The 22,030-nt window shown below is 40.5% G+C and overlaps 1 protein-coding gene across 1 annotated transcript in view; it reads right to left on the bottom strand.

The window, feature by feature from the left end:
- The window catches only part of MYRFL (myelin regulatory factor like), a 133,433-nt gene that overhangs the window by 67,091 nt on the left and 44,312 nt on the right, over positions 1-22,030 (bottom strand). Inside the window, exons 3-7 of the mRNA XM_055096496.2 lie at positions 13,412-13,479; positions 13,054-13,312; positions 12,215-12,306; positions 5,530-5,680; positions 1,351-1,546 (exon numbers count right to left, since the gene is read on the bottom strand). Coding sequence (XP_054952471.1) covers positions 1,351-1,546; positions 5,530-5,680; positions 12,215-12,306; positions 13,054-13,312; positions 13,412-13,479 — 766 coding nt within the window. The remainder of the gene's footprint in view (positions 1-1,350; positions 1,547-5,529; positions 5,681-12,214; positions 12,307-13,053; positions 13,313-13,411; positions 13,480-22,030) is intronic.

Genomic DNA, 22,030 nt, shown 5'->3' with positions numbered 1-22,030 from the left:
ACAATGGCTCATGCCTGTAATTCCAACACTTTGGGAGGCAGAAGCAGGAGGATTGCTTGAGCCCAGGAAGTTGAGGCTGTAGTGAGCTGTGATAAAGCCACTGCACTCCAGTCTAGGCAACAGAGCGAAACCCTGTCTTAAAGAAAACAAAACAACAACAAAAACAACAAAATAGGCAGATAATGAATGCTTCTCCCTCTTAGGAACTGGATATAAAGTTACAATTTCAGAAATACTTTTTGATCACTCAGAAGTCATATTACCTCCATTCTGAACCGAGCTCTATCATTTACTACCTTGGATGAATTGTGTAACCTTATTGGCCCTCAGTCTCCCCTCTGTTAAACTGTAGAGGAGGGCGTTGACTAAATTAGTGGCTCCTCGGCTTTTTTTAGGTCACAGATCTCTTTGATAATTTGATGAAAATAATGAATCTACTTCATATGAAAATGCATCAACATCAATAAAAATAAAATAATTAAGAATACATTTAGTAAAAGAATTGCAAGAGTATTCACTGAAAACTATAAAACTATCATTTGAAGTGATGCTGTGCCATTTTCTGAGCCCAGGCTTACGAAATCGACATCTTGGCTGGATATGGTAGCTCATGCCTGTTATCCCAGCACTTTGGGAGACTGAGGCAGGAGGCTCACTTGAGCCCAGGAATTGAAGCCCAGCCCAGGCAACATGGTGAGACCCCATCTCTACAAACACAGCCAGCATGGTGGCACACACCTGTGGTCCCAGCTATTTGGGAGGCTCCCACTTGAGCCTGGGAGGTCAAGGCTGCAATGAGCCATAATCATGCTGCTGTGCTCCAGCCTGGATGACAGAGCAAGACCATGTCTCAAAGAAAAAAAGAAAGAAAGAACGAAAGAAAGAAAGAAAGAAAGAGAAAGAAAGGAAGGAAGGAGGAAAGAAAGAAAGAGAAAGAAAGAAAGAAAGAAAGAAATTGACATCTTTCACTTAACTTGTCTTGCAATGTTTATCCTTAGAAGCCAGCCACCATGGTGTGAAGAAACACAAGCTATCCCATAGAGCAGTTCACATGGAGAAGAGCTAAGCCCTGTCAGTTAGAGCCCCATTTGAGCTCCAGCTGATGGCCAGCCCAAACTCAACAGGCATGTGAGTGCTTCTTGAAAATGGCCCAGTTAAGCTGCCCCAGTTGATGACTTCTGAACAAAGATGAGTTGTCATAGTCACACGCTGACCCAGTTGCAGATTTGTGACCAAAATAAAGGACTGTTATTATTTTAAGTCATTTTGGGATAGTTTGTCATGCAGCAATAGACAACTGAAACAAAATAAATGTTGACTGATATAAACTGAACTAAATAAAAGACATACCTTAATGCCAAAAACTTTCAAGTAAAACATTTCTATTGGCTTTAGGCCCATCTCGGTTTCAACAAATTTTGGACTTCCCCAAACTTGGATGTGAATGGTTATCTGGAAATGATTCTTCTTTTGGCAAACAAAAGCTTCATCTGCTGGTGAAAAATTAAATCCTTTGTCTGTTACAACTCGATAGCCCACATCAGGTCTATGAAAAGAGAAACCAAGAAACCAGTTTTACAAATGTTTCCATATATTTATTTTCATTAACAATATTAGTTGTATAAACATTTCAAGAAAATGTACTGTGAAAAGTGCCTTTTGCTATATTTAATCAATTGATTTCTTGAATTTTTAATGAGGAAATAAAAATAACATTTCAAAACACAGCTGGCTGTTTCCCAGCTTTTTATTTTCTCACAAAGAAGTACAATCTTTTTTTTTTTTTTGAGACAGTCTTGCTCTGTCCCCTAAGCTGGAGTGCAGTAGCACCAACTTGGCTCACTGCAACCTCAGCGTCCTGGGTCCAAGCAATTCTCCTGCCTCAACCTCCTGAGTAAGCTGGGACTACAGGTGCACACCACCACGCCCGGCTAATTTTTGTATTTTTAGTAGAGACAGGGTTTCGCCATGTTGGCCAGGCTGGGTTTCAAACTCCTGACCTCAAGTGATCCCAACCACCTCAGCACCCCAAAGTGCTAGGATTACAGGTGTGAGCTACCGCACCCGGCCAGAAGTACAATTCTTGCCAAATGGAAGCATTATTTTTTTCAGATTGCCTTTCCCCTTTGTGCTTTTTAGACTTTTAATTTGACTCCACAACACAATAGAAAGATGTAGGCTAGATGTTGAGAAGTCAACACATTACTTAGACTTGTGAAATATCTGGGGTAGAATTAATCTCTTTTCTCCTTTAGGAAAAAAAAGTCTCAAAATTTCACCAGCAACACCATATTTAAAAAGTCACTTGGATGAAAGAATATTCAGCCTATTGATGATCGCATGAAAAAGCAGACTTAGCAGAATTACCAGAAATTCTCTTAAATCAACCAGAGCCAGTTATACAATCGATTGGAAACCTGTTTTCACTAGAGTATGGTCATTTCCTTTTTATTCTCCCAATTTGGTAATAGCACTGAAAACCTACAATGGTGGTTACTTCTGCAGAAAGAAATGGGATAGTGGCAGGGTGGCTAATCAAATTTTTGCTTTATTGGTTTTATCATTGCTATGTCTAATAGCAATGCTTTGTGTATATAAATTGAGCATCCCAAATCTGAAAATCCCAAATCTGAAGTGCTCCAAGATCCTAAACTTTTTTTTTTTTTTTGAGACAGAGTCTCGCTCTGTCGCCCAGGTGGAGTGCAGTGGCGTGATCTCAGCTCACTGCGACCTCCGCCTCCCGGGTTCAAGCAATTCTCCCTGTCTCTGCCTCCTGAGTAGCTGGGATTACAGGCTCCAGCTACCATGCCCAACCAATTTTTGTATTTTTTTAGTAAAGATGGGGTTTCGCCATGTTGGCCAGACTGGTCTTGAACTCCTGACCTCAGATGATCCGCGGCCTCGGCCTCCCAGAGTGCTGGGATTACAGGCGTGAGCCACTGCGCCCAGCCGATCCAAAATTTTTGAACACCAACATGATGCTCAAAAGAAATGCTCACTGGAGCATTTCAGATTTCAGATTTTTGGATTAGGGTAAGTATAATACAATCTTCCAAAATCCAAAAAAGTTCCCAAATCAGAAATACTTCTGATCTCAAACATTTCAGATAAGGAATACTCAAACTGTAATAGGCTTAATAAAACAATTCTAAAATGTTAATAAAAAGAAAACATATTAAATGCATAACATTATCAAATAGAGAACATAAAAGTTGAAAACTTCTTTGATGAATTTTTCCCATGCATGATGAAAATATGTGGCAGGATTTTTAATTCATCAAGCTTCCTAAATGTGGGTTTCTTCTCAAGAAAGAAGCTCTCCGCAAGCAGAGGAGGGCATTACTCACTGCTCTACTACTGTACAGATCTATGCATCCTGGGATCTCAATTTGGATGACTGCTATTATAATGAATAACACAGAGTTTCTAAATTTTCCTCTAATTCCAGAAACAGAAAAAATTAATGGGTCTCTTGGGAGAAGAGTGTTCATGTTCTTTGCACCTTCCCAATGGATCAAGTTACTGAGTCATTGACTACCCTTAAGAAGCCAATCAGTCAAAGGCTCCACAATCACAGTGCCTGCCAGCAGCAAAAAGAAAATCCACTGAATGAAGAATTTGATAAGGACTACACATCTTATGCCATCTGGAAACTGCTTATTGACTCAAGTTTCTAGAATTAATCTGCTAATTTGTTCATCTAAAGGCTAGATGGATAGAATTATATAGATTTTACTACAGAGGGTAATAAGAACTGTCTTAGTTGAGAATAAAACATTTTTGGTGATGTTTTATGCTTCACTGTCAAAAACTCTGAAGAAAAAAAGTACAGCTAAGATATGAGCGTTAGGCTGAAATTTAGGGCAGCAATAATCAGAAACGGAATCAATCAGTAAGAGTTATACTGTTGATGATTATTCTGAACCTTAAACACCAATCTCTGATTATAGAAATCTGCTTACCTAAGAATGGCGATTCTGCTTCTGATATCAAAAGTTAAGTATAAAGTCAATTAAACTGGCTTTTTAAAAGTTCTTTGATAGCATTGAAACATAATTCAGAAAAAAATTGATAAAATTTTAATGCCCTAACTGAACTGTTTTTAGGTTACTTAAGAAAATGATATTTTTGTAACAAATTAGACCTAACTATATAAGAAAAGATGGGTGCTTTTCTGTCTCATTGATATAAGTAGTGAAATTAGGAGGGCCTGAATTCTAAACTGGGTAAATATTGCCTTCCTTTTTTGCTTAGGAAAAGTGAATTATGGCTAAATACTCAACATAAATCTGCCTCATTACTTTTGAGTTGATACTATCTGTGTTCTCCTTTGTTTCCATATACTCTGTGTTCTCCATATTTTTCTAGATTATTGGAGCCAAGATAGGCTGTTCAAACAAACTTAAAAATGTTTTCAAATAAGAAGAGGGATAACACTTACCTTGAAAACTTGATCAACTTGACGCATAGAGCCTGGGAAGCAGTTAAGTTTTAATTAAAGCATTGAGCCTGCGTGTGACAGTTTCATACCTCGGTGCTCATATTTCTTACAAAACATGGAATGTTCCCCAAAAGATAATCTAAGGAAGGCCAAGCCTCAAAGCCAAAACCCATGGACCCCTCATTTCTTTTTCTAATTGCACACAGTAGAAAAGACACAAAGTCATGACATTTCAATGATACAATGAGCAATGAGCTTCCTTTAGCTTATTAAACACACCAACTCCCAAAGTCTGTTTAACTCCCTAGATTTTCTTTTAAGGAAAATATTTCTTCCCTCTAGTGCATCCACCATGAAAGTCCTAGTGATAAGCTTTACAGTATTTGAATTTGGAAAATTTTAACTTAAGTTATAGCCCAATGAAAATTCTAGAAGGCTTAAGTAGGTAAATTACATGCTAAGAAATAAAGAAGTCTAAAGGATGTTTAAGAGTAATAATATAGGATTGCACATTTATTTCTTGAAACTATCTTATGTCATAAAAATTGGGTGAAGCTTTTCCACTTTTTAAGGATGTTTTGTATGATTTGACTTCAGACTCCTTAACATAAAGAAACCATCTACCACGATTGCTGCAGGATATATTGTCAGTGAACTTGGTAATATTCATTCACAGCACATATGTGGGGGGTGGTCATTGGCTCACAATTTAATGTGGCCCCCAGAAAAGTATTTTATGGCATTATAAGTTAACTGCAGGATTAAGTGTTAGTGATTTGGGGAATGTCTATATTCCAGTTTTTAGTTTAAACTGGGCATGTGATCCCAGAAAGATTCCTTCTTTCTCCAAAATTTAGTGGTTAAATTATAATCAGGTGGAACTATAAGTCTGGCTTTCTGAAGGCCAGAAACCCATATTCCAACTATTTATTTGTTAGGATGTAAAAAATGAGGAGTAAGACAGACACTTTCTCACTGATTTGCCCCACTTGACCAGAGGTGACATCAAAGCTCCAGTGCTTGAACTCAGTACTGAGATTTGGCACTGTCTTTCTCCCCTCACTCTCCAGCCCACTCAAGCCACTTACAGTTTTTCATAATGACTGTTTAATAAGCTGTGCCAAGGAACACTATGGCATGGTTGCCACTTCAGAGCAGGAGAGCACTGGTCTGCAGGCATTCTGTTCTGTCCCTCACTGTCAGGGTCCTGGACTTCACTGCTGCGACTCCTACTTGTCACTGCAAAGAAACAGGTGCGTCAGAGCCTTCCTTCCAGGCTGTTTTTCCTAAACTCACAGCTAGCAGCATGAAGCTGATGAGTGGGCCATGTGTAAGGCAGAGTGACTAGGGAAGTGTCATGTGCTGGGGGTAGGAGGTGTGCTGCTGACCTCATTTTCTCATCTGTGAAAGGAGCAGCCTGGGGTCAGCGTTGTCAAAGGGTGGGGGGTAAACACCTGTTGGAAACTTTGTCCCTGATATCTATATACCCTACATCCTGCATAGCTTCTCCTCACTTTCAGTCTGTGTGGTTGCAGTGAAGTTCATTCCCAGAGCCGGGAGGATAGGTGACCCAGCTCAATCAATCAAAGTACAGCATTCAGTCCTTGCATCAGTAATTGCATCAGTGGTGGACATGTGGCCTATCCCAATTCAAGCAGAGTGGATCTCAGCACTTCAGGGATGCTCACTCTTCTCCATGAGGTTTGAACCTGCAAGATACATCGCCAACAGCTGCTGGCACCATTTTCGGACATGAGGGAAAAGCCCATCTGGGAATGATGCCAGCACAGCAGAAGGCAGAGTTAAAAACGAAGGGCACCAGTCCTCATGGTGTCATCTGAGTTCTGGGACCCAATTCTAAACCCTCGCGTTAACAGGAGCCAATAGTTCCCCTAATTTTGTTTTTTGCCTGTTTTGTTATTGTTGTTTTATTTTGCTTTTTTTGCACAAGGCAGTTTGAGGGTTTGCTTTTTTTTGAATTTTGGTTTGTTTTTGTTCATTGCAACCAGTTTATTTTAATTTTGGCAGGTCTTTTGTGGCTCCAAGATTCTGTGGTCCAATTAGCTTTTTGAACTTAGACCAGTTATTTATTCACTTGGAGTCTTACTTCCCTCAACTGCAAAATAGAAATTAAAAACATGCATCCTGCCATCTTTACACATTACAGCATTACACAAGCAGAGAGAATGACATAACGGAAGTGAAAGCACTTTCAGAAGCTAGAACCAAGATAAAGTAACAGAGAAAATCTTGTTCGTGTGCAATATCAACTGTAGAAAACTGCCACTTTTCTATGTCAAAAATGGTCAAATAACAGCAATTTCACATGTGCAACCTCCTATTTTGCATAATCCTTGCAACTTGTCTTAATTTGAGTATGCCTCCTAAACCATATGGATTCAACCTCAGATAATTTTTATGTAAAATGGTATTGGTATGGTTGCTGTTCCCTTTTCTTTTAACTCCTCTACCATCACTCATGCCTGGCATCAGGAGGGAATGGGAAATAGTGGGTGTTTGTGAGACCAGGTGCGGCTCTCAGTAACAATGTACAAATAGGACATTAGCTCCTATTGAATGTATCCACCTAGCCCACAGCTTGGAGAATGCAGGAGAAAGGAGCTGGGTTGTTTTTTCATCTTCAAACTTTTCCTTTCTTTATACTTCCATTAAGGACTTCCTAAAATAAATAAATAGAGCTGCTTCAAGTTGCTTTTCATACCAAATGTAAAAAAAAAAAGTATTTCTCTTGGGGTATTGTTATTAAATGTCACTTAAGCAAAATATGCATTTTTTGTTTTTATAAAATGCCCATTTTAGAAAGATTTCTCAAAACACTGAAAAACTTTTTTTCCCAGCTACAAATACAGGAAGTGGACAATGCAAGGAGCTCTTCGTGCTGTCACTCCTCCAAAAGCTAAGTGGTCTAAAATATTTTTTTTTTAAAAAAGGAAAGAAACCCTTCTATGGTTATCCTGCTTACACCAAATTGAGAGAAAGAGAGAACATAATTCTTCCTTTTTTTTCTTCCTCTCTCCTACAATGAAGAAAGGGTCAAGAGCTTGGAGTTTTGAATCAAGACAGATCTGGGTTTGAATCACAACTCTACACTTTAGGGCCAAGCAATCTTACAGAAATGATTTAAGCTCTCTGAGCTTCAGTTTTTTCATCTGCAAAATGGGAGTAATCATGTTACCTCCCAGAGTTGTTGAAGGGTTTCAATGAGGCCATGACTGTAAAACGCAGAGCACAGTGTCTACCACTGGTAAGAGTTTAAACAATGGTGCCTTCAGCTATTACTAGTGGCACTGTCATTATCACTGTACTTGTTTCAACTTAGGTGGCTCAGTATTTCCTAAGAAGCCTTGGGAAATACTCCTGTTGTTGGCCTCCATGGTAGCTCTATCGAATGTGAAATAACTAGCCCATGTTCCTGACTGAATACTGGCTAAATCATGCCCTTTCCCACTCAAGCGTGGCAGCAAGGTCAATGTTCTCAGGCATGCAGCCAAAAGCCAGCTCCACTTCTCCAGACACTGACAGGGAGGGTGGACAGGGGCAGGGAGGATTGTCCTCAAAGACAACAGCATTTCCTGCCCTTTGTCATCACAACAGTAAGGGTATCAGAGCAGCTGCTCCAATAGGGTTGACACAGTTGTGGCTTCCCTGGGAGATGGCTATAAGCTGGGAAAAGCCTAGGGATCAGAACCTGGAATTACAGGCCCACACTGAAACCCAAGGCACACACCTGAGCCTAGTGCTAGAACTTATTCATATTAATACTACTAACAATGTCTCCTACTTTGAGTGCTTTCTGCACCACAGGTGCTGTCCCAGACACATTACGTAGCATTCCATCAGCTCCTTAAATTATCTCCCAGGTAAGAATCCTTTTGTTCCATAAACTTTCTTTTTTGAAGGACACTGTACATCAAGAAGAGTACACAGATCATGAGTACACAATTATACTTTACAAAATGATCTAGTGGTATAGGACGCTTTGAGCCCTGCAGGAGACACCTACATGCCCCCTATCAATAATTAGTCTCTCCTCCCCAGGACTGACCACTATCCTACAATCTAACACCATAGCAGAGTTTATATGGAATACTATGGAAATGGAATACTATGATGTAATATATACTCTTGTATGCTGGGCTGGCCTCTTTTTTTTTCTTTTTTAGACAGGGTCTTGCTCCGTCACACGGGCTGGAGTGCAATGGCACAATCATAGCTCACTGTAGCTTCAACTTCCTGGGCTGAAGCTTTCCTCCCACCTCAGCCTCCTGTGTAGTTGGGACCACAGGCATGTGCCACCACATCGGCTAATTTTTTTTTTTTTTTACTTTTTGTAGAGACAGGATCTTACTTTGTTGCCCAGGCTGGTCTCATACTTCTGGGCTCAAGCGATCCACCCACCTCAGCCTCCCAAAGTGCTGAGATTACAGGCATGAGCCACCATCCCTGGCCTCACCGGCCTCTTTTGCCCAACAGTATGTTTATGGGATTCATTCATTAGTGTTGCAAATGGCAGTGCTTTGCTCATTCTCATTGCCATATTGTACTCCATTGTATAAATATACCACAATTTATCTTGCCGTTGATGGCCATTTGGTATCTTTTTGGTTTGTGATTGTTATAAGTAATGCTGCTCTGGACATTCTTACGAATGTCTTTTGGTGGGCATATGTACACGTTCCTGCTAGTTATACTTCTAGGGATAGAATCTATGGGTTGCAGGACATGCTTTAGTAGATACTGCCAAAAGGATTTCTAAAGTGGTTATGAGGTAAGGATTCTTAATCTCATTTAACAAATGTGGAAACTGACTTCCAAAGACCTGAAATAACTTGCCCAGTGTCACAGCTGTTAAGTGGAAGAGGTGAGATTCAAATCTTCCTCTTCGCTTCATGCTAGATTGAGGATCTCTTGAGAAAATCTAACAGAAGTGAGAATGTAAAAGCAGCAAACTGCCTAAGTCCAGACCTTTTGGAGAAAACTGATAGCTTGCATTTGAATGCCTTTCAAAATATGTTTGCATAACTTACTTTAAAAAGTCTTAGAGATGGGTAAAGTCAAAATTATTATTCTCATTTCATAATCAAGAAAAATAAGGCTCTGGGAATCCCAGATTCCTGGAGAGATGAGATAGGTACATTTTCTGATGCTACAGTGTGAATTCAGCCAGCGCACCTCTTACTGTGGGCCACCGGCCATGACTCTAGGGCTGGAAAACCCTTTTGTATTTGAGGTTCAAAATAAGAGAAGATTGAAGCCTTCCAGGGAGGCCATGAACCCTTTTTTTATTTGGGGTTCAGACCAAGTAGGGCCAGGAACCAGCTGGTAGAAGCCTGCCTACCAGCACTTCCTCTCTAAGCAAAATTTTACATTTGCCCACGCCAACCCAGTAATTCTACATTTTCAGCCCTATAAATGAGGATCTTGGAACCCTTGGCCAAAGTGTACTACTTGGGAGGAGGTCACTAGAAAAGTTTTATTGATTGATTCAGGCCATCTCTGATCAAAAAGTGGTGATCCTTCTGCCTGTAAGACTGGCATAACCTCCTCCTTCCTCTAGCAATGTGCTGTTTCCCCAGGACCTTTGTAGAAATGTTGGCCCCTGCAACATCAAATAGGAATTATTGACTAGAAAACTTTTGCTAAAAATACAAACTGTAATAAGAATGTGGCATTCGGATTAACTAAATGTTTTGTTTTGTGTCTTTTTTTTCTTTCTTTCTTTTTTCTTTTTTTGGCCTTGGGAACCTGCTCATTTTCATTCTGGAACTGTTGTCTGGAATCAGTTATCTTTAGTCAGCTTTTCAGTGACCTGTGAATAGGACTTAAACAAGGGATATAGGATTTCCTATCTGCTGGAAATCCTAGTAATTTCCATCACTCTTCCATGGTTGTTCTCTGAAGATGGTGATGAATCAATGACCTTTCTGGGACAGGCAGCAGAAAACCATCGCAGGATGGAGCTTAACTCTGGGATGGCCAGGACAATTTGAGCAGCAATCTGGTTTGATGAGGGAATTCTTGGAAGGTTTGAGTGACTTGTCCTGTATCCCTTAGTGAGCTAGCGCATCTGCAGTAGAATGAACAGATGGTTCCCCCGTCTGGCTAGGAATTTACTCAGCCTTTTATGTCTGAGAATCATAAAAAAAGCTACAGGCTAGATGTGGGGATCCCTGAAGAAATTAGGGGAGCATTGCATAGGAAGGTGGATGGAAAGCTCTAACTTATCCACAAATGGGGCTTTAATTAGCATTTTGTGTTTCTAAGGTTGGAAAAAAAATGGTGAACAACTGCTGACCATGTTGGATGCATATACAAAGAAAGGAGGCAGTTTGAGGTTTAGTTGATATGAGGGATAGATGCCCAGTGCAATTCTGAGACCGCACTCCCAGGAGATAGGTGGGACTTGACTGACAGGGTGAAGTCATCATCCACAGAAGGCCTCCACAGCCCACGCTGGAGCTGACGCCAGAGGTCCCTCAGAGAATCAGCTCTTACCATGGGGCTGTCAAAGGAAAAGACAGCAGCCCCAGCAAGAGAGACTGTGTTTTTTCCCACTCAGGTGAAGCCACGCACATCTCCTTTCTGGACAGTGTAAACCTCTAGAATCTGGGGAAGTGGTGGGATGGGGGAACCCAAGAAGGAAGTCTTCAACCTCTTGCTAAGCTGACAAACTGGGATAGAAGACATGGGACTTGGTACGCTGAATTTGTTCACACTGCCCACATTTGAGTGTTTACAGTTGCTAATAGAACTGGGTTGAGGCCAGACATGGTGGCTCATGCCTGCAATCCAAAGACTTTGGGAGGCTGAGGTGGGAGAATCACTTGAAGCCAGGAATTCAAGACCAGCCTGGGCAACTTAGTGAAACCCATCTTTACAAAACAAATAAGCAAACAAACAAACAAACAAACAAACAAACAGAAACTGGCCTAGAGTGTTATCCTTTTCCCCTAGTATGTGCCATAGCATTTACTCTGAAAATTTTGAAGTTCAAGTCTTTGGACTTCAAAAGGCTACTTTGTTAATCAGGTCTCTTGGCTCAAAACATGATGTGTTACACGTTATATAAGACCAAAAAAAAAAAAAAACAAAACAGGAAGGCTGACCGCTTGGACATTAGATGACTCGGATGAAAGACTTCTAAAACGATTTCAAATTTCAAACATCCACTGGGAACTTGCCAATTTGAAGTGAGTTTGAGGAAAAGTTCAACTTTCCACCTCCCTGTTCTAGTGGAAAAACACGGTAAGTCTTGCTTCTCAGAGTGCCTTCCATGAGCCAGTAGCATCGCCATCACCTGGGAGCTTGTTAGAAATGCAGACCTCAGACCCTAGAGACTGAATCAGAGTCTGCATTTTACCAAGATCCTCATGCTATTTCTTGCACATTAAGGTTGAGAAGGATTGCAGCAATACAATGGGCACACCAGCAGGCTCTTGAAGGCACTGCCACACTGCACAACTTCCACAGGCCTGGAGCCTGAATCCTCTGAGACACATTGTCCCTGAAATTGAAAGATTGGCACTTCACCCACACCTGAGACAGAAAACATCATCTCTTCCTAGGAGGACCTGTGGGACCCCGCCTGCATGAAAGGTATATCAAGAGGGAAGAACCAAACTACCAGAGCTTATCATTGCTCTTCTGTGAGAGGGATACTTTTGTAGGGCTGCTTAAAGGCTGGTAAAAAGCCTTGATTTAATGCCCAAGGCTTTGATGGCATTGCCCTTGTTCCCACCCAGGTTTGCTCACTCGGTCTGCAGTGGCAGGCCCACACTCGGCATTCCCCGGAGTCCTCCAGTGCCTGCGTGCACTTTCTCTTCTTGGTTGGAGGCAATGAGGCTCTAAAATCAAGACACCAAAACGAAGGTTAGGATTCTTCCTTGTGTTCCATGTTATGTTAAATAAAATTTAATCTCCCAGGCTCTCTGCTTTCCTAAGTCTAATTCCAATTAGTTAAGGTTCCTTGAGCCCTACTAGGCTGAAACTGTTTCCCTTGATCAAGTGGATCTGAGATTCACCAACCTGAAAGATAAGCTGACAATGTTTATAATGGCAGAGGACTCATTGAGACAGGGAAGATACAGACTTAAAATATAGGTATACATTTTACACCCGACAACTTTTTTCATGTGGAGTTTTACCACAATTTTTGATGGCCTTTACTCTTTCTGGCACTCTCTAGATCCAGAAGAGGAAATAAAAGAAAGAAAAGGGGAGAAGACAGAAGAAAAGAACATTAGTTAATGCTTAATTAGCAGATCTTTCTCGGAGAGCTCATTCACAATCCCTTTGGGTAGTCTAGCTGAGGCTGCATAAGCTTACGGTGTTTCCTCCATCATCCAGAACCTCACTGTATGTTTCTGACATTTTAGCTTTTGGTTGAATGAGGACCTTGGATTTGGAGGGTTTTTAATTAAAAGATTGTCTAAGCCAAGAACACTGGGACCTCGCGATGTCCTATACGCGTCTCAACACTGCCATCTCCTGGACAGGACTCCACTGTGCATTCTCTCTAGGTCCCTGCCAGAGGCAGGCTGCTCCGAGGCTTTCCGCAAAGGTCTTTGATAACTAAATATCTTTTTCTTTACCCAGGGCTGTGACACAGAGGCTGCTGATGGTAAGAACAACCTATCCCCAGATGGGAGGACACGGATTGGTGCAGGGGGGTGGCAAGATGACTGGCGTTTGAGTGGCAGCTGTGAAAGCCTCCGTGGATTTGGCAGGAGTCGCCCATTCCAGAGGTGCTCTGCAGCGGGTGCATGGGCGGCATCGCAGGAGCAGCTGTGGGGTGGAGAAAAGGAGCTGGAGTCCTCCCAGCTGTGGGCCTCAGGGTTCGGTAGCATGCACCTGGGGAGAGACACAAGCAAGAAGTGCCCCTTTCTCACGGCCCAGAGTCGAGGAGGAAGAGCAACAGTGCCAGATGTGCTGAAGGTGGATCGCACTCACCTTTGACCTGCGGAGGAGAGCATGAGTCGGATGCAGAATAGGGCGGGGTGTCTGGGAGCTGGCGTTGCCTGAAGATTAGAGACATACATTGCATTTTTGTTTCACTCTAGTCCATTATAGTTTTGTCACAAATGGGAGACAACCCTCAGTGTACAGCCCCCACAGTGATGGTTCCAGGTGCTGGGCATGGGGGGGTGAGGGGTTTGGGAAGTGAGACCCCAGCAGACCAGGCCCAAGGTCGTGTCCTAGTTAAGTGAGTGGGCTTTGGGTCCCAGCTCTTCCACTTCCTAGCTGTGTATCCATGAATAAGTACGTAACCTCTCCAGGCCTCCATTTCCTCATCTACAAAATGGAAATAATCATTACATCTACCTCACAGCATTGTTGTGAGAATTAAATGAGATCATGTATATAAAGCCCATTAACATAATGTCCCAAACATAGTGAGTGCCCAATAAAGTTTAATATTATTGCTTCTTATAAAGGACAAATATTTAAAGTGACAGATATCCCAATGGCACTGATTGAATCTTTACAAATTACATGGATGTATTAAATTATCACATTTACCCCCAAATATATATACATCTATTATGTATCAATAAAATTTTTTAAATAATTACTTCTTAATACTCCTATACCAGAAAAAAATGGTTGTACATACTGTTTGAGCTAACGAAATGTAAATTGCTGTCCGTACAGCAATGATTTTCCATCTGGGCACCAGGGGATCCCAAAGCTCTTAAAAGGAGTTCAGGGGTTGTATAACAAGAACACTTTAAATTGCTGAGGAGAAAATAACTTTTTTCTGTTTTATATATTGAAGTGCAAGTAATTTTTTTTTTTTTTTTTGAGATGGAGTCTTGCTCTGTTACCCAGGCTGGAGTACAGTGGCATGATTTTGGCTCACTGCAACCTCCACCTCCCAGGTTCAAGTGATTATCCTGACTCAGCCTCCCAAGTAGCTGGGATTACAGGCACCTGCCACCACACCTGGTTAATTTTTTTATTTTTAGTAGAGACAGGTTTTCACCATGTTGGCCAGGCTGGTCTTGAACTCCTGACCTTAGGTGATCTGCCTGTCTCAGCCTCCCAAAGTGTAGGGATTACAGGCGTGAGCCACGGCACCCAGCCAGTAAAATTTTATTTTTTAAAAAATGTGTACTACCACTAAAGAAGTGTGAAAATCTCTGTTTCAAAAGACCTACAAGTTGCTTATAGCTCAGCATCTCTGTGATGCTGCATCATACATAAGCACCCCAACCTCTACTTGATTCTCTTGCTTGAAGAGGAAGCTTCAAGTTTAGTATGTTTAAAAGTCCAACATAATACGATGAAAAGCTTGCTTTTATCATTTATCAGAAAAGTTGTTTTCTCCTCAAATTAGTTCTTTATAATTTATTCACTTCCTATTAATAAGGGAAGAGAGGACACACATCTACTCTCCTCCAAAAATCCCACTCAAATAAATGTAAAGGAATAAAGAGACATAATAAAGAATATGAGCAGAGACCCCAGCAGACCAAATTTTAATAACATGGCAGCAGACAGAAATAGAATAGATGATAACTGAACTAGTAGAATGGACAAAACACAACCAAGACTGCCTGGAAATGGTGGAGGGAACAGAGGGATCCAACAAGAAGTTTTCCAATCAAACAAAACTCAAAAAGCCCAGGACGCAGGAGTCACCATGAGCTTCTGCATTCAGGGCTAAGGGTGGAGCTGAAAACAAAAGGATTGGTTGAACATTTGAACAAGAAACAACTGGAGGCCTGGCGCGGTGGCTCATGCCTGTAATCCCAGCACTTTGGGAGGCGGAGGCGGGCGGATCACGAGGTCAGGAGATCGAGGGCATCCCACCTAACACGGTGAAACTCCGTCTCTACTAAAAATACAAAAAATGAGCCAGGCGTGGTGGCAGCCGCCTGTAGTCCCAGCTACTTGGGAGGCTGAGGCAGGAGAATGGCGTGAACCCGGGAGGCGGAGCTTGCAGTGAGCCAAGATCGCGCCACTGCACTCCAGCCTAGCTGACCGAGCGAGACTCCGTCTCAAAAAAAAAAAAAAGAAAGAAAGAAAGACCTGGACCCTTACATTAGCTTCCCCACCCTGTAAAGCTACCTCCATCACCCCAACAGAAGTTGGAAAGGTTTACTCTCTAGAGAAATGGTCCCAGGGAAACTGTGGTACAGGGTTACCAGGCACAGTGAATGCTGTGGCTGAGCTACTGGGCTGAAAAAATAGAAGAATTCATTAAAAATCTAACCACTGAATTCTGAGTCTTTTCCTTAACTCTGTTTTGCGTGTATCCAAGCAGATTTCCCACAAGTAAGAAATTGGAATAATGTTCCCAAGAAAAATGGAATGTACTCGAGGAAAACGTAGTATTTTCAAGTTACCAAGGAAATAGCCATCCCCTCCTTCATCACTCTACCAAGAAATTCATCCTTGGATGAGAACAATGGTTTGCACACAGAACTTTTTAAACACGAACAAACAATAAAGGACCAGACATTTTGAGAAAGCCTTTAACATTAAAGACAGAGAACAAAACCAGATAAATAGGGAATGCTGAAGAATCACAAAGAGCTCTTTTCGTTTTTTTTTCCCCCTTCTTATATGATGATTAAACTCCTACCAGATCTGACCCTCCCACAGAGAAACAGTACAAATGCTGGAAATACTTTAAAAACAAAAACAAAACAAAACAAAAAACACCACCTACCCAAAGACACTGGAAACTAGACAAAAGCAAGGAGATTGTGGTGGGCACTGAAACTTGGAGAAGGTACTGCCATACAGTGAGTTTCTTGTTTACAGCATTTAGTCTGAGGTCTGGTTGAAGTCAGAGCCACAGGACAGCTAACCTCCGATAGAAATCCACAGCCTTCCTGGCCTGAATAACCAGAAAACAAATTTTGGGGCAAACACAGCTGCTGAAAAGTGAAAGAGGAATCTGGGAAAAGAAAGGTAAGAGCAGAGGACCCCTGGATTCTGTGTGTAACTCTGCCAAATCTATTGCTTACTCCTGATCTATCATATATGGGGCAGACTGCGCACAGCCCAACCAAAGACAACAGGACTGAACTGAAATTTGAGTTACTTCCCGAGACAAAGTTTACAATTTGAGTCTAAGCAAAGTGATTGACTACTAAAACAAAAGTATACTCTTCTGAGGGATGTAAAAGAATCCAGCCATTCACAATGTCCAGGTACAAAAACTACAACAGCAATCCCCAAACTTTTTGGCACTAGAGACTGATTTCATGGAAGAGATGGACGTAGTGGGGGCGGGGGATGGTTTCGGGATGAAACTGCTCCATCTCAGATCATCAGGCGTTAGTTAGATTTTCATAAGGCACATGCAATCTAGATCCCCCTCGCCTGTGCAGTTCACAACAGGGTTCCCGCTCCTAAGGGAATCTAATGCCACTGCTGATCTGACAAGAGGCAGAGCCCAGGCGGGAATGCTCTTGCAGCCAGGTTCCTATCAGGCCATGGACCCGTAGCAGTCCACGGGCAGGGGTTGGAAAAACTGCTCTCTGCAAAGAACCAGAAAAATGCGGCCTAGCTTGGAGGGACAGAACAATCTGTGAACACTAACCCAGAAATGATCCAGATACTGGATTAGCAGACAAGGATCTTTAAAGCAGCTACTATAAGAAGCTAAATGGAGCAGACAAGCACATGCTTGTGAAAAAAAATAAATAAAATCTCAGCAAAGAAATCAAAACTACAAATAAAAAAACTAAATAGAAATTCTAAGATTAGAAAAATTCCAGAAATAAAAATTTAAAAAAATTGTTAGATGGGCTTAAAACAGAACTCAAAGATACATCAATAGACATCATCCCATCTAAACAACAGAGAGGAAAAAAATGAACTTTAAAAAAGAGAGAGAAAAAGAGATTTATGAACCTGCAGAGAGGATGAAACAGAAAAAAAAAATTAAGATATAACAGCCAAAATCTTCCTAAATTTAGGAAAAGATATAAATGTATATATCTTTATGAAGATATATACTTCACTCTGATGTGGTAGATGTATTTATTTTGCTGAGCTTCTTAAAGATATAAATGTATATATCTTAGATATATACATATATACATTTATATCTTTAAAGATACATACATTTATATCTTTAAGAAGCTCAGCAAAATAAATACATCTACTGCATCAGAGTGGAGTAACTGTAAGCCAAAAATAAAGAGAAAGTCTTAAAAGTAGCTAAAGAAAAACAGTACATTATGTGCAGGGTCATAGTGATTCAAATAATCACTGACTAATCAAAATCTCCAGAGGCCAGAAGACAGTACAAAAACATCTTTAAAGTGCTACAGAAAAACAAAATTGGTAAGCCAGAATTTGATATCCAATGAAAATAGTCTTCAAGAATGAAAGCAAAATAAAGATATTTTGAGATAAAAGAAAACTAAGTGAATTTGAGAATAGACATGTACAATAAGAAATGTTAAAGACAGTTATTCAGGCTAAAGGGAAATGGTTCTAGATGGAAATTTGAAACTATGGAAAGGTATGAAGAGAATAAAAATGATATATTATTGAATGTAAATTATTTTTTATCTTAATTTTTAAAAATACATCTGAAGGTGGGCACAGTGGCTCATGCCTATAATCCCAGCACTTTGGGAGGCCGAAGGAGAAGAATTGCTTAAGACCAGGAGCTTAAGACTAGCCTGGACAACATGGCAAGACCCTGTTTCTACAAAAAATACTAAAATTAGCAGGGCGTGGTGGCATGCACCTGTGCTCCCAGCTACTCAGGAAGCTGAGGCTGAAGGATCGCTTGAGCCCAGGAGAATGAGGCTTGAGTGAGCCATGAGTTGCCACTGCTCCCTAGCCTGAGCAACAGGCTGAGACCTTATTTCAAAAATAATAATAAAATAAAATAACAAAATAAAATACATTTGAGTGCTTAAAGTAAAAATTATGATTTTGTGAAGTTTATAATGCACATAGGTATAATACTTAGGACAACTATAGCATAGGGGATGGGAGTTGGAGATCAATGGAACTACATTGTTGATGGTTCTACATTTTATGTAAAGTGGTACAATATTAACTCATTAACTCTAAGTAAACTGTAAAAAGTTAAATAATGCAAAGAAGTAGAACTAAAGTCAACAGATAAAATGAAATTCTAAAATTATTCAAACAATACAAAATAAACCAAGAAAGGAGTTACAGAAGAATAAGAAACAGAAGGGACCAAAAAAAAGAGAGAGACAAATAATTAAATGTCAGACTTAACTACAGATATAGTCCTCCCTTATCCATGGTTTCACTTTCTAAGGTTTCAGTTACCCACAATCCACCTTGGTCCGAAAATATTAAATGGAAAATTCCAGAAATAAATAATTTGTAAGTTTTAAATTGCACTCCATTCTGAGTAGCATGATGAAATCATAAACCATGAATCATCCCCTTTTTCCAGTATATCCACACTGTATCCACTACCCACCCATTGTCTTAGTAGCCTAAGACAAAGACGGATTTCCTGCCACGATATCACATTGCTCGTGTTCAAGTAACCTTTATTTTACTTTATAATGGTTCCAAACACAAGACATGTAAAGTTGGCAATTTGTATATGCCCAAGAGAAGCCACAAAGTACTTCCTTTAAGTGAACATTTGAAAATTCTTGACATAGTAAGGAAAGAAAAAAAATTGTGTGCTGAGATTGCTAGAATCTACTGCAAGCTTGTCCAACCCGCCACCCGTGGGCTGCATGCAGCCCAGGACGGATGCAGCCCAACACAAATTTGTAAACTTGTAAAAAACGTTATGAGATTTTTTTCTGATTTTTTTTTTTGGTTTAGCTCATCATCTATCATTAATCTTCGTGTATTTTACATGTGGCCAAAGACAATTCTTCTTCTTCCAGTGTGGCCCAGGGAAGCCAACAGATTGGACACCCCTGATCTACTGTAAGAATTAATCTTCTATTCATGAAACTGTAAAGAAAGAAAAAGAAATTTGTGCATAGCATATATAGGGTTTGGTACTACCCTCAGTTTCAGGCATCCAGTAGAGGTATTGCAACATATCCTCCATGAATAAGGAGGTCTATTGTGCAATACTAATAATTACATTAGATGTTAAAAGATTAAACACTCCCATTAAAAGGCAGAAATTAGGCCAGGCACGGTAGCTCACCTAATTCCAGGGCTTTGGGACGCTGAGGCAGGAGGATTGCTTGAGGTTAGGAATTCAAGACCAGCTTCAGCAACATAGTGAGACCCTGTCTCTAAAAACAAAATGTAAAGGCCAGGCGTGGTGGCTCACACCCGTAATCCCAGCACTTTGGGAGGCCGAGGCAGGTGGATCACAAGGTCAGGAGCCTAAGACCAGCCTGGCCAACATGGTGAAACCCCATCTCTACTAAAAATACAAAAATTAGCCGGGCACAGTGGCGCACACCTGTAATCCCAGCTACTCACGAGGCTGAGGCAGGAGAATCGTATGACCTCAGGAGGCAAAGGTTGCAGTGAGCCGAGATCATGCCATCGCACTCCAGCCTAGGCAACAGAGCGAGACTCCATCTCAAAAAAAAAAAAATTTTTTTTATTTAAGATTAGCCAGGTGTGGTTGTGCACACCTATAGTCCCAGCTATTCAGGAGGGTGAGGCAGGAGGATCACTTGAGCCCAGAAGTTTGAGGTTACAATGAGCTGTGATCATGCCACTGCACTTCAGCCTAGGTGACAAAGTGAGACCCTGTCCCTAAGGGGGAAAAAGGGCAGAAATGATCAGAATGGATTTTTAAAAAGCAACTCTCTTTTGCCTGCAAAAACATTTGAAATATAAAGACACAGATAAGTCAAAAGTTAACCAAGAGAAAAATGTGTACAAGAAGGGTGAAGCAGTTTCATGAATAATAGCTAAAACTGACTTCGAAATAAAGAGTACCACCACAGACAAAGAGGCTCATTTCTAATAATAAAAGAGTCATTTTTTAGGAAGGCATAGGAATCATGATTGTTTATGTACTTAATAACAGAGTTTCAAAATACACAAAGCAAAAATTAATGAAACTAAAAGATGTAGACAATTGTACAATCACATAGCTAAATATTTTAACATTCCTCTTTCATCGATGATAGAACACAATGGGGAGAACAAGTTGATAGAACCAAAAAGTCACTAAAGACATACATGGATTGAGGAGTTTATTGACGAGGAAAAGAATTGATTATTTTTAACATTGAGAAAAATTTTCAGCTCTCTTTAGAGAACTTGAGGGAACCAAAGCCAAACAAATTGTAAAAACAAGGCAATGATTCAAACAAAGCAAAAAAAAAATGAAAATTATATGTGACACATCATAATAATGTAAGCCCTGGATATTGACATAACTAAAAAATTTTAGACAATTTTATGATATTGGGAAGCTGAGTGTAGAAGTGAATGTAAGATGTGATATAAGAAAATTAAATCTTCCCAGAAGATTATATTATGTTCTTCAAGTGTATACAGCAAAAAAGCAATATAAAAACATTATTTAGATATAGGGCAATAAAAATATCCAAAAAGAGGGCCAGGCGCGGTGGCCCACGCCTGTAATCCCAGCACTTTGGGAGGCCAAGGTGGGTGGATCACGAGGTCAAGAAATCAAGACCATCCCAGCTAACACGGTGAAATCCTGTCTCTACTAAAAAAAATACAAAAATTAGCCGGGCATGGTGGTAGGTGCCTGTAGTTCCAGCTACTCGGGAGGCTGAGGCAGGAGAATGGCGTGAACCCGGGAGGCGGAGCTTGCAGTGAGCCAAGATTGTGCCACTGCACTCCAGCCTGGGCGACAGAGCAAGACTCCATCTCAAAAAAAAAAAAAAAAAAGAAATATCCAAAAAGAGTTGGAAAGTGGCTGCCTCTGGGGGAGCCAATTTAAAGACAGGGGTAGAGCAGGGGGATTGCTGGTAATCTCCTATTATATGCTATATACAGTATCATTTGACTTCTTAAATTCTTCACATGTATCACTCTAGGTCTATAAATTAAATTTTGTAACTGACTCTGTGATCTCATAATTCCACATTTAAGGCTCTAGGCAGTTGTTTAGTTACCCTGACACTACAGGCATCATTGAATTCAATAATGTAATAAAAACTGAAAATCACAAGTAAATGATCAATCTACTAAAAAAAATATGGCTTGGCATATTGTAAACAGGAATGTAGTCTCCATCCAGCAGTCCCTTAACGAGAACCAAAAGTCCCTGCGTTGAGTGACAGGAATATGTGTTGGTGGTTTTAAGATGAAGATTTTAAAATATTAAATGCTGTCTTTAGAGTTCCTTCCCCTTCCAAAATTCACCACAGCTACTCCTTTATTTCATTGTATTTTATATGCTTCCATGCTCAATGCATTTAAATACAGTTAGAGAAATTTTGCACTTCTTTTCAGAGAATTTGAAGGGAGAATTAATGATAGCTACCTTCAAACCGACCAAATTGTTAAGAGCAATGATTAGCTCCTAGTAAAACACTTGTTTGGTATTTTTTCTTCACTTCTTAGCCCCTTTTACTCACAATCGTCATGTCAAGAATCCCAGAAATGCACATCAGACTGTGTTTCAGTCTTTGTGCGCCAAACTTGTCT

Source organism: Pan paniscus, chromosome 10 (assembly GCF_029289425.2).
Source record: "Pan paniscus chromosome 10, NHGRI_mPanPan1-v2.0_pri, whole genome shotgun sequence".
Classification (NCBI taxonomy): domain Eukaryota; kingdom Metazoa; phylum Chordata; class Mammalia; order Primates; family Hominidae; genus Pan; species Pan paniscus.
Note: the sequence above shows the minus strand (reverse complement) of the source record. Positions and strands in the feature narration are given on the sequence as shown.